Raw genomic sequence first — 13,202 nt, forward strand, 5'->3', positions numbered from 1 at the left:
CGTCTATTGACGCCCCTCTTTCCTTCACTCCTTGCTCTTAAGGACTTCTTCACATGAGGCTTTATCGCCTCCCCTGTCCGTAAGGCACCGGCCTTTGTGTCTTCATCTCCCTATTTTAACGCACTTCTTAGTCTAGACATGCCTCCCTTCACGTTGAATCCGTGTTGGTCTAGCAAATCAAATGGGTATATCCCAGTTATTGATGTAAATTATGAAAATACTTACCATGATTTTCTTATTTACGAGATAACTGGATATACCCATTTGAACCCTCCCTCCTACCCCTCGCCTTGTGTGACAACATGTCTTGCCCGCAGGCTCATGAGAGGAAATGGACGCCAAATTGCGCGACGATCTTGGGATAGTGCGTTGGTAGGGAGATGCAGCGCGCGCGCAGGAAAAATTGTGTACTCTATATTCGGCACGCAGGTTCATCGTAATGAACTAGCAAATCAAATGGGTATATCCAGTTATCTCGTAAATAAGAAAATCATGGTAAGTATTTTCATAATCAATGTGTTAACAACCCCAAACCTGTCAACCCTCAGAATATATAAATGAAATTTGAATCCTTAAAAAGCTACTTCTCCCTGACGAAAAAAAAATGCTTCAAAAAAATATTGGTGAAGGTTTGAGGAAATCATTGGTGAAGGTTTGTCAATGATTTAAAAGTCGTTATTAGCATTTCAACTTTTTTTTATTTGTGACGTATGGAAGCAGCTTCCTCATAAATCATGTTGTAAAAATATCAATGAAATGTCATTTTCTAAAAAAAATGAATTTTAAAAAAAATATTTTACCTAAAGTACTGTGTATCAACATACAAATTATTTCAATCCCACACATGTAAAAAAAAAATGAAATTTATGCATTTTATAACATATTGGGTTTCTGCTCGTATATGTCATTAATCTAAAACTTGTAGTTCTAATAATTTTCTTATTCTATGATGGATTTTCCTCAAATCTTCACCAAGTTTTTTTTATTATTATTTTTCCAGTATTTCTGTAGCAAACTTTGTCTTCAGTTTGAAGTTTCCCTTTAAACCCTCAACTAGACTAAACTGAGTATCATTTTACAATACGAGGCTGGGAATTGTATATTTTATCGTTCTTTTTTTTTCAAAAAAAAAAAATTTCCCTACAGTTAAACCATGGTAGGGTGTGGAGTGTTGTAAAGATGATTTGGAGTGTAAAAGTGTATGCTGTGCAGTTATAGACCTTATGCATATGACCTCATGTAATAGCGCCCTCCCCCAGAGGATATAGCAATACATGTCATAGGAGTTGTCAGAAATGTGCCAGCTGCAGTTCACCAATGCAAGGAAGGCAATCGCTTCAACCTCTCAGACGGCGGTGCTATGACGTCAACGCACAAGGTCTATTGTTTGGTGATTTATACTAGTTATTAGCCAAGGAAACCATCATTTCTTGCCATAAACTGTGTTTGGATTCAGTAATTATTAAAGGTAATGCAATGCAAAATTGTTGTGATATAGATACTAAATGATATGATTAGATCATTGTGTATTAAAAATCCTGTGTACCATAGTGTATTTTATCAACAGGTGTTGGTTAACAGTGTTAGAATACATCAAACATAAGTCAATGTGGCATTTTACTACTTGATAGTTTATTGGGATATTGCTATTCCTATATATAATTCTAGTTTGTATTCAGATTCATATGCTTATCGTATTTATAATTTCTATTTAGATTCACATGTTTATTTAATTGCAAGTTGAATGGCAAATAATGGTCCTCTTCTAATTTATTTAATTCCTTTAGTGTACCTGCCACAATTTCCTATATTTTACCAATAAAAATTATACAGTGAAACCCCTTTTTTGTGTATTGAAATTTCACAATATCACCATACAGACGATAGTCTGGATAATTTTACCCCCTTTTAGATTTAAAGGTGATATCTTTTTTTCCCTATCAAATTTGGTTTGACTCTGACCATTATTCGGTCAGAATGGTGCCAGACACTGTGTGCGGTGAATGAGTTTTGTGCTATTCCAACTATGTTAACCGATACCTTAATCTTACGTCATGAATGTAAATAGTCTATTCTTGTCCATGTGCTGTATTATTAAACCTATGTACATTGAAAGAAAATTAGGGTTTCAACAAATTCCAATCTCTTTGTAAATTATGACATTTTCTGTATATTGTAAAAATTTGATGCAGATGTAAAGAAAGATGTATGTTTAAAAATACATTATCATGATCATTTTGGATGCCATGTGATGACAGTAATATGACACAGTTTATGAGGTCAACGTCGACATGAATATTCGATTTAGCTTCATTATCACCACAAAACTTTTTATTTACAGTGGAAAATTAATTTATATCTTGGATGAATAATGTCAGTCAGTTCTGGTTTTGTCTTTCATAGTTGAAAAGGGCCTGATTTATTTTGTAATGTATTTGTACTATCTTATTAGAGGGACTCCGTTCTTTTTTTCATAATTCCCATAAGAGATATGTTCATCTATGAAACACAATTCCATAACTTTCATGATATTTGAATTTTTATTTTGTTTTCCATTTCAGTTCTAATAAACAGCCCTAGTTTGGCTGGGGTTTTTTTAGAATGAAAAGTATGTTTTTGTGAATGCAAATAACATATATGAATGGATGAAATGAAATGATTGAATGAAGTAACTTTAATGAAAATGATGAAATAAATGATAAAATAAGTATATATTATTGACATATTTACTACAGAGTATGTATATTGAATTTTGTTTATTTTTGTACTGGTTGATTGCAGATTGAGTATTAGTTATTGACTTAGGCAGTTTCCAGTGGTGCGTGCATTGATGGGGAAGATAAGAACATATAAAGGGATAAGTCAGTGATGAAAATGCTTATGTTGAAATGAAGATGATGATATTGATGATCATGGTGGTGGTGATTGGGACTGTTGGGTTGGTGGCGGTGATGGTGATGGTGATAATGATGGCGACGGTGGTGGTTTCGGTAATGATGATGGTGGTGGCAGTGATGGTGATTGCGGTGGTGATGATGGTGGTGGTGGTTTCGGTAATGATGATGGTGGTGGTAGTGATGGTGATTGCGGTGGTGATGATGGTGGTGGTGGTTTCGGTAATGATGATGGTGGTGGCAGTGGTGGTAGTGATGGTGATTGCGGTGGTGATGATGGTGGTGGTGGTTGCGGTGGTGATGATGGTGGTTGTGATGAAGGTGAAGCAGGAGGACTAGGAGGAAAGATAAGGAGAACGATGATGATGATGGTGATGTGATGGTGGTGATGATGATGACAAGGATGATGTAATGATGATGGTGATAGTGATCTTGGTGATGATGATGATGATGAAGATGTGATGGTGATGGTGGTGGTGGTGGTGGTAATGATGATGATGATGTTGATTATGGCAATCTTAATGGTGATGGTAATAGCAATTTGAATAAAGATATTCAAGAGAAAACAATTTGCACCATCCAAAAATTATTTAGATTCATATTTATTAATAATTTTGTGTCGAATTTTACACATAAATAATTATATGGTATCGACATTACTTCTACATTTTTAAATGATTTGCAAGTACTGTTCTTTTTTACAAGAAAATATTGCCTACAAAGCATATCAATACACCACTTTAAAAAAAAAACTTCAAGCAAATATAAATACAAATTCAACAATCGCCAATCGCCATACAGTACAATTCAAAAACTTCACAAGATGCACAAGACCAGATTATGACTGCAAAGTAATCAGGATTTATAGTAACTCGTGTATATTTTTAAGTATCATGCATTATAAATAAAAGTAAAGCCAATCTCAAGGAGCTTACTCGTACACTCCAAATTTTCTGAATTTAAATTAATACATATAATTTGTAGGGCAGAATAAAATTGATCAATTCAACCATTAGGTAAAATTATTAATGGGTTAATTCTTGGATTGATATCGATATTGAATTTGATTTTGTAATAAATACACAACTAATACCAAACAAAAAGGCTTACTTTTGACAAAACACTCTTAGAATATTTAAAATTCTTTGTCATTTTTTAAAATAAGATTGGCATTAATAGATTGGCTTTAGTTTGAGGAACAAATGGTCAATATACTAGCATTATATGCATCTCATTTGGATGATTTAGCATAAACAATTAGGAAACAATTTTGTTAGCGTAAAGTGCGTGTATGCGCCACAATCATATGTTACCATGCTGTATTTGTAAAACGTTCATGAATGTATGTATTCAGAAATCCTAGAAACGAACCCTCAAATCAATAAAAATTCCAGCAGTCAATAATAATTGTAAGAAGTCCAAGAATTTCAATTCCGGCAAATACCAACTGATGCGAGAGAGAGAGTGAGATGCGAGAGAATCTCTCAATATTTGCTTTTATATTGATAAGCTTTTCCACCCATCAGACTTTAGACTGTCTATATAAGCACGAGATGTATATTTAAAGGACACGCCCATCCCTACAAAAATTGATTTGGATGAATAGGGGAAAGTTAAATGAGTATAACGCTGAAAAATTCATCAAAATTGGATAAAAATATAGAAAGTTATGACATTTTAAAATTTCGATCATGTTCACCAGTTATGCACAACACGGGTGATGTGCTATGTGGCATTGATGATGTCATCGATGTGACATCGATGATGTCACATACTCAATATTTTTTTTTTTCTATATATTATTATTTTATTATAGAAAGAATATTTCAAATTTTGCAGGTTTGGCAATAGGGAAACATCTTCACAATAGTTTGCAGTAATATGAATCCTACATTCTGAAGAGGGAATCAATATTGTTTCACATTATAATGAGCATGATGAGGTAAAATTAACTTATACATCACATTTCACTAAAGCAAAATTAATAGTGGGTAGGTGACGTCATCGGTTCCGCCATTTGCATACAGACGAGGATATGAAATTGAGTGATACTCTAAAATACCATGCCCTTGACTTCCTTTTTTTACATCAAATTTTGATGAAATTTTCAGCGTTTTGATAGTTTGATTTTTCTCTTTCACTTAATCAAGCCTTCTTCTGGGGATGAACTTGCCCTTTAACACTCATGCTGGCTCATTCGAGAGATTCCTACGTAGTCAAACTACATACAGTTCCATTGTTAAAAAATCAATATAGCATGGACAAAATAGTATTAGCATGAATTCAACACATTTCCTTTCATTCGTTGCCCATAGCAGGTGATGCGGAACAGGGAGCCGGGGGCTCCACCCCACTTTTTCCATAATAGTGCATGACACCGTTAAAAATGACTGATTTTTGGGGGGTCGTCCCCCCCCCCCCACCCCCCCCTCCATTTCAAATCGTTATACAGCACTATAGACTAGCTACCAGGCCGTGTCTATTATTTGCCGAAGAGTCGAAGAAGGAAAAGGAAGAGGTTGATGATGTCGAGATAAAGGTTGAGTGCGGCGAAGATGTATTCCTCGGGTGAGATGGAGTACCGATGTTTGCCCCCGAGTAAAAGCTGAGTGTCGAAGACAATATACTGAAAGTTGCAAAGAGAATAGAACATTATTAGGGGCGGCGCCGGGATACATTAATTGAGAGGGGTAGGGACAAGAAAATCTTAGTCAAGTGAATAGAGTTATACAGTGTTTCATGAAACAACTAATTGTCGGACATTTTATCCTGCAAGCCCTGTTGTATCAGACAGATATCAGCCAATTAGAACCATGGAATTTGTCAGATCAGACAACTTTTCGGACATGACACACTCCCGTGATATTTCTGTCTAGTGCTTTCCTAATTTTTTTTTAGTCATTTTTTAAGAATATTGATAGGTGTATGTCTTATAAGTTTGAATTACCACGATGATAACTTTGGAAAGGTTTACGCAAAAGGTTTACGCAAAAACCAGGAGCGGCGATCCTTTTTGAGGCACTGAAAAGGTGTCCTTTTTAATGCAAGAAAAATGCCCCCTCACGAACGTGTTCTGTGCCCCTTTCACCTGAGAAGGGCCCATTTTACGTGTTACCGAGTTATAACCTTTGAAACAAGAAAATAATGTTCTCATTTTTATATACAAAACTTGTGAAGATAATCCTACGTGCCTTAAGCTTTACGAGTCATGTGAGAGGGCTAGATAAGAAGAGGTGAACAGATGGGGACTTGCCCCTCCTCAAGTTTTTTCACGACAAAAAAAGAGAAAAGGAAAGAGAGGAGGGTGAAATACGATATTATTTTTTAATATTAGTTGTCAAAACCTGTCACATTTTTTTGCTCGCTCGCTTCGCTCTCCCGCAGCTTCTTATTAATTCATGTACGACATATCTAGCCCCCACAAAAATTTTGCCCAATTATGCCACTGTAGATATGTCATTTTTGTCTTTATTTTAAGATAGTGGCCTTTTCAAAAAAGGGTGCCCTTTGCCCGCTCCCCCCCCCCACTTTCAACTTCGCTCCGCCACCCCTGATAAAAACTGAATAAAAAGAATTACTCGAAAGTATACTCACCACACTGAAGAGACATGCTCCCGCTGCGCAGTAGAACATATACAGAACCTTGATAAACAGAGAATGTTTATATTTCAATGTGAAGAAATCATGGTAAGCATTTTTGGATCGAAAAATCACTGCAATTTATTACGAAATCATAAAAATTGAACAACATACGGATTGTGTGGTTAGAGATCGACAGGTTGTGGGTTCGGAACCCCCGCTCAGCCATTATCTCTTCTTTGATAAAATAAAGGCCCGATGATGACTCCTATAATTGTTATTACCAGCTTAGCGTTATGCAGCAGAAAACTGTCCTGCCTAATTCCCACGGGAGTTACCGTAACAGAACGGGAAATGTCTGTATATACAACGTCAAAATAACACGAGGACCAAATTCAGCAATTGTTCTATTCAGCTATCTTTATTTTCTGAAAATATTTATTATTGTTCTAAAAATTAATGATAAAGATTCTCCTCCAATAACGAGTTCCGGTACAAGTTTGTTTCTTTACAGTAAAGATTATATTTTGTACATCATGTCCATATTTGGTGAGGGATTATTCCCATCCATATCTGTGTAATCCTATATCCAAATTAACCTATGAATAATTTTATTTACGTTTATTCACACCCTCCCTTTTCCAAATATCACAGCGAACAAAACACGCACAACTTAAAAAAATATTAGGATTTTCTAATTATTCAGGGCATAAATTTTACCTTAAACCTAAAAATAGCTCCAAATAAAACCTTCAAAACTTAAAAAGTTTATATTGGGCTTTTTATAATTATTTTGGATATAATTTCACTTCAGACCTGGAAATAGCACCACATAAAACCGCCTTGTACTTTTTTCTTACTCTATATTGGTATTTAATAATTATTGCGGGTATAAGCTTTACCTCAGACCTGAAGATAGCAGCAAATAATCCAAACATGATGAGACTAATCAACAGAACGTATAGGGTACCAGCCATGAATGTGAACTCAATCTGGTAAAATATAATCATATCAAATATTGACACTATTGATACAAAAATATCAAGTAAACGACAGATCAACATTGGCTTAAAATTACCAAAAAAATATATAGTATATTATATATGCAGATAAGATTTTATTCCTGATATAGATAATACTGTTTCATTGAAAGAAAAAAAAGCTGGGTACGGCTTGGGAGTGAACCTCGCAATACCAAATGAATAAATTAACCGACAATTTCACATCCGGGATACTATTGCAGGGAACCCATACTAACAAGCTTTGCTTTTCCAGTGGGTTCCCTTTTTTCATTTCTGTATATGATATTTTGTGTTATGCTTTACATTGTAACTTTTGTTAATTTGGATTGAAAAAAAAAATGCAATCAATCAATATATAGATTGCAGAAACAGAACACAAACATAATAGATTAAAGAATTGTGGATCATAATCAAACATACCTTGGTTTGGAAAGCGAATATAGTCAACGCCAGCGTGATGATCTATTGAAATAAAAAAAAAAATATTAAAAAATGCAAATAAGATTTTATTCCTGATATAGATAATACTGTTTCAATAAAAGAGAAAAACAGCTGGGTACGGCTTGGGAGTGAATCTTGCAATACCAAAGGAATTAACCAAGAATTTCACATCCCGCTTACTATCTGGGTAAGATATGAACATTGCTTGCCAGTGAGACAAGATGGGAACATTTTATGAAACAAAATGGTTTTCTATGAATACCGTTACAAGCTACTAAGAGCCTGGCATCTGATTGGCTCAGAGCAAGTCATCAGTGACGTCCCTGACAAGATGCTTCGTGTAAATTCTTCTCATGTCATAATTTATCTAAACTTTGAACATCTGACATATCAACAGGACCTATATGAGTAAATTGTACTTTATAGTCAGATACCAAAATCTAGTTTATGAATCAAAACTCAATACACCTCAAACTCGTTCCTCGATGTCATGGGACGTTGGCCCTCGTCAACGTAATGGACCCCAAACCAGGGGGGGGGGGTAGGTGAAAGGTAGTGTTGAGGAAGTTAGGACCTGTGGTGCAAAAACTAGGAATATTACGTGCACTGACGAAAAAGTTGGCTGGAAAAAATTGAAACAAACTAAAGTGTTCCATCTTTATGACAGAAATTTCATGGTCAAAGTAAACCATTGATCAGTCCTTCCCTCACTTTTGAATATTTTTTTAAAGTTCGAAAATAAAAGAATGGACTGATTGATTCTAAGTTATCTTGTAGGTCTAACAGAAATTTTGGTAAGTCTTTGGGCTTTACAGTTATCACACGAAGTTGACTTCTGAATACCTTAAAGTAGTATTGTCTTGACGTACATCCCTCTCCCCTCTCTCCCTTTCCCTCTCATTTCCATGCGTTTTCTGTCTCTCCTCGACTTTTATACCCCATTTCTCAATATAAAACATCTCCCTCTCTCTAAGTGCAGATATACTTACTCCTGTTATGCCGATAGCAAGGAGTACCTCGGTGCCTTCATAATAAGTGCATGTCAGTCCGAGCAGGATGCCCTCACATATTGTCTATCAAAAAAATAAAAAATCGACCGTTAATGTTTCAAATTTATATGAATTAATGACAATTTGTATGTTTTTTAAATGAATATACGACAATAAGTAGATTGAATTGAATTAAAATTCAACGTGTCGGTGTCTTGTATCCAATGCACCTTCGCAATTTTCATGTTATCTGGGACTTTGCCAGGAATTAATTACAGTTTTGAAATAATTATGACAAAATGTCTATACTATTACGTCCCTCAAAGTGAAGTTATTGACCCATTCATAACCAAATATCCATCCATCCATCTATCCACCCATCCAATCCATCCACCCATCCAATCCATCCATCTATCCATCCATCCATCAATCCATCCATCCATACATCCATCTATCCACCCATCCATCCATCCATTCATTGATCCATTGATCCATTCATTCATTCATCCATGCATTCATTCATCTTCCTATTAATCGATCTGTTTTATATAATCAACCCAATACCCATTTATATAGATCTCTTTCTTTGGTCTTTGTTTAGTATCATTCTGTCAATATAAATTTGTTCCTTTATGAAATTCTTTGTCAAAGAGAAAAGAAAGAGTATTATCATTACATATAAGTCATATAAAAGATTCACTTTAAATTTAATGATATCTATTATGGATAAGATTTACAACTGCATGTAGAAACTTAATGCACTCGACAATTTTTTCTCATTCGAATTCTCATGCCTTTCTCTTTTTTTTTTTTTTTGGGGGGGGGGGTTAGAACCATTTCTTAATCATGGGTTGGAGAAACATTATTGCTTGCTGGTTTACATTTACTAAATTTGTAAGAAAGTCTTCAATGGATTTTTTTTTGTCAATAATTACATTACCGAGAAAGAACACCATAGATCTGATCCATGGCGAAATCATATGTACATTTTGACAGAGAATTAGTCATTGGAAAAGGGGAAGATATTATACAAAATATGAAAATAGATTTTAAAAGAAAATAGTATGATAATATTGAAGTAAATCAAATTTCACTTACAAATAACATGAGACAAATGATGTTGGCCGGAGAGCGCCTGCGAAGATCGGAGGCGCATGCCAGAACGATGATTAAGACGAAAGTTAATGAGCTGCCATTAATGATATGAAAAAATAGTAAAATTAAAATCAAGTAATCACTTATCACTTCTACTACTACTACTACTACTACTACTACTACTACTACTACTACTACTAATAATAATACTACCACTACTACCACTACTACCATTACTACTTCTGCAACTACTTCTACTACTACTACTACTACTACTACCGCCACTACTACTACTACTACTACTACTACTACTACTACTACTACTACGCCACTACTACTACTACTATAAACTACTACTACTACTACTACTACTACTACTACTACTACTACTACTACTACTACTATTACTACTACTACACTACTACTACTACTACTACTACTACTACACTACTGCTTCTACTGCTACTACTGCTACTACTACAACTACTACTACTACTTCTACTACTACTACTACTACCACCACCGCTACTACTACTACTATACTACTACTACTGCTGCTACTACTACTACTACTACTACTACTACCACTACTACCACTACTACTACTACTACTACTACTAATACTTCTACTTCTACTATATACTACTACTACTATACTTCTACAGCAAATACTGCAACTACTAGTACTTTACTACTACTACTACTACTACTACTATACCACCACCACTACTACTACTACTATACTACTACTACTACTACTACTACTACTACTACTACTACTACTACTACTACTACTACTACTACTACTACTACTACTACTACTACTACTACTACTTCTACTACTACTACTACTACTACTACTACTACTACTACTACTACTGCTGCTATTACTGCTGCTGCTGCTGTTGATGTTGTTGCTGCTGTTGCAAATTACTTTACAAAATTACTACTAAATTTACCATGCTATAGATAACATTTAGTATACTTACAATGCAGTCCAAAACAACCAGTAATTTTGCTGGGCATACTCCTTCACTTCATCACTGTAGAGGAGATAATGAAATCTTTAAGGAAAGCGTGTGGGGCATTGCTTATTAACACTAATAATCATGATAATTGGCATGAATGGAAATATTTATATGGGGGTGAATACAAAGTGTTATTCACTTTATGGATGAATGCGACATTTTCTTACTAATTCATAATAATTATTTGCCTAACTTCTGAGACTAAACCTACCTGTCATCATGGGTTATGAAAGAATTCAATCACCTTACATGACGGATACAAACACTGTTGTCACAGTGAAATGACAAGAAATGATGGAAATTATATTCTGTAATAGAACGTCGTCCGTTGTGCCTAAATTTGACAGCATTCTGGCTGTTTCTCAATTGGTAATAATGTCTACTCCTTAAACAAATTAGATAGATAAAGGGCCTACAATTTTTGCTGCAGACAGTTATCACTATGATTGCTAGTTAGGAAAGCATTTTTTTTTCAAATTAAAAATAGCAGCTTACACAAAGAAGAAGAGGCAAATTATTCCAATTGTGATGGCCAGTTGCAAGGTCAGTGTTGCATAAACTTTTTTGATGAAGGCTGAAAGGAAAAAAATAAAGTTGATCATAATAATATACAACTTATATTTCAACGCATGTGGATTACGTGAATGAACAAAAAAAGGCTTTTGTCAACGGGTAAAGTAATTCAAACTAAGTAAATGAACACGCCACATGACTGCCGCCAGGACCACTTAGGTCTGTTTGAGTGAGCGAAGAGAGTGAGCATTGACAATGGCCCTGTCTCTTGTCCAGCTTTTCAGGAGTCGTAGAAACGGGGCTTCAGCCACACCCCCATTTTCCTTTTAAAGAAATGTAAAAGAGTAAAAAATTAACATAATCTTTCCAGTTGTGTGTGTTTTTGGGTTTTTGTTTGCAAGGTCAGACCCCATCCCCCATTTTCAAAATGGTTCCTAGGCTCTTCCTTTAGAACTTATATTTTGGGAGGTATCGCTTGATAATAATCATTATTACCATGCAGAAGTAAAGTCAATACATATTCCAAACTAAGAACTTAAGACTGGTTTATCTTACCATGCCGTATCTCCTTCTCCACAAAATCAAAGTTGTCTCCATACTCGGAATCCATTGTAACCTTGATGAGCGGAAGTAAAAAAAAAAGCATAGATACCGTATGAATTTTATTCCGAGTGATACAAAATAATCTTCTATGTTCAAATAGATTTTTATTCGCCCAGGAAAGGTTATAAACTTAACAAATGTATTTAAAGAAATTATAGAATCCAGCATAATAATCTTTAAAAAAACAAAAGATAAAAAACATGAATATAGCCAAACGAACGTACCAAATGTGACGATATCCTATGTGCAGCGTCAATGTTACTCCTTACTAGATTGCTATTCAAACCCCATAATGACCCATGCTATAAAGTACGGTCACATCAATGGAAACGACACCTGGCCGATCACAGCTATTACGTTATTACCAATGACATACCATCGGTCGGTTTGGCGTCAGTTTCATTAGGTGTGATTGTACATTGTATTTAACCGCGCCCGGTGTAATCGCTACCTGTCCACCATGAAGTTTATCATTAACCATAGGCATGATAGGGGCCCGTAATACAAAGCTTGGCAATCATCATAAACATTTTGTTGCGATTGATTGCATTGTCTACAATGTACAATTATTCGTCAATATCAAGAGTACTGATTAATCAGTAACCTTTGTGCTACGAGGTCCGGGATTCAGATACAAAGTCCTTTCATGATAAACTTGTTTAACCATCCCACGTAATTACAAACGTCTACGCTGAGTGGTTTTTCCCAAAATTTATCATCAACGATTGTGTCCCTTGCATAATTTATCACATTTGCCTTCTTCACTTTCAGTTTCGTTTTATCTATCATTTCTCACATAAGCGACATAATCCCCACGTGTTCTTTGTATTTCATTATAAGAAATCATGCTCATTCAGATGTTGTCCTCCAATAATTTAAAATATTGTATTGTACCGACAATTATTGGTGCAACATACTATAGGCAATGGAGACATTATCCGGGCATAATCACAGGCACACACACAATAGAAGATATTGTGAAATTATTATGATTTCAAGATTCAAGATTCAAGATTCAATTCAAGATTCAAGAAATTT

The 13,202-nt window shown here is 35.0% G+C and overlaps 1 protein-coding gene across 1 annotated transcript; it reads right to left on the reverse strand.

Moving 5' to 3' along the window:
* Nucleotides 1-5,301: 5,301 nt before the first annotated feature.
* LOC121412262 (protein lifeguard 2-like) lies at nucleotides 5,302-12,448 on the reverse strand. Its single transcript, XM_041605160.1, has 10 exons — nucleotides 12,389-12,448; nucleotides 12,117-12,177; nucleotides 11,544-11,622; nucleotides 11,010-11,063; nucleotides 10,024-10,114; nucleotides 8,926-9,009; nucleotides 7,916-7,957; nucleotides 7,376-7,465; nucleotides 6,489-6,536; nucleotides 5,302-5,520 (listed from the first exon to the last, which is right to left on the reverse strand). Exons 2-10 carry the CDS (start codon nucleotides 12,169-12,171, stop codon nucleotides 5,377-5,379), a joined length of 687 nt encoding a protein of 228 aa, XP_041461094.1. The 5' UTR covers nucleotides 12,172-12,177; nucleotides 12,389-12,448; the 3' UTR covers nucleotides 5,302-5,376.
* Between the last annotated feature and the right edge of the window lie 754 nt (nucleotides 12,449-13,202).

The sequence above is a fragment of the Lytechinus variegatus genome, chromosome 3, assembly GCF_018143015.1.
Source record: "Lytechinus variegatus isolate NC3 chromosome 3, Lvar_3.0, whole genome shotgun sequence".
In the NCBI taxonomy this organism is placed as follows: domain Eukaryota; kingdom Metazoa; phylum Echinodermata; class Echinoidea; order Temnopleuroida; family Toxopneustidae; genus Lytechinus; species Lytechinus variegatus.

Coding starts and splice junctions, on each gene's coding strand:
- LOC121412262 (XM_041605160.1), bottom strand. CDS start 12,171: ATGGATTCCGAGTATGGAGACAACTTTGATTTTGTGGAGAAGGAGATA. Junction 7,958..8,925: donor TTGCTATCGGCATAACAGGA/GTAAGTATATCT, acceptor TTATTTCAATAG/ATCATCACGCTGGCGTTGAC. Junction 5,521..6,488: donor GAGCATGTCTCTTCAGTGTG/GTGAGTATACTT, acceptor TGCAACTTTCAG/TATATTGTCTTCGACACTCA.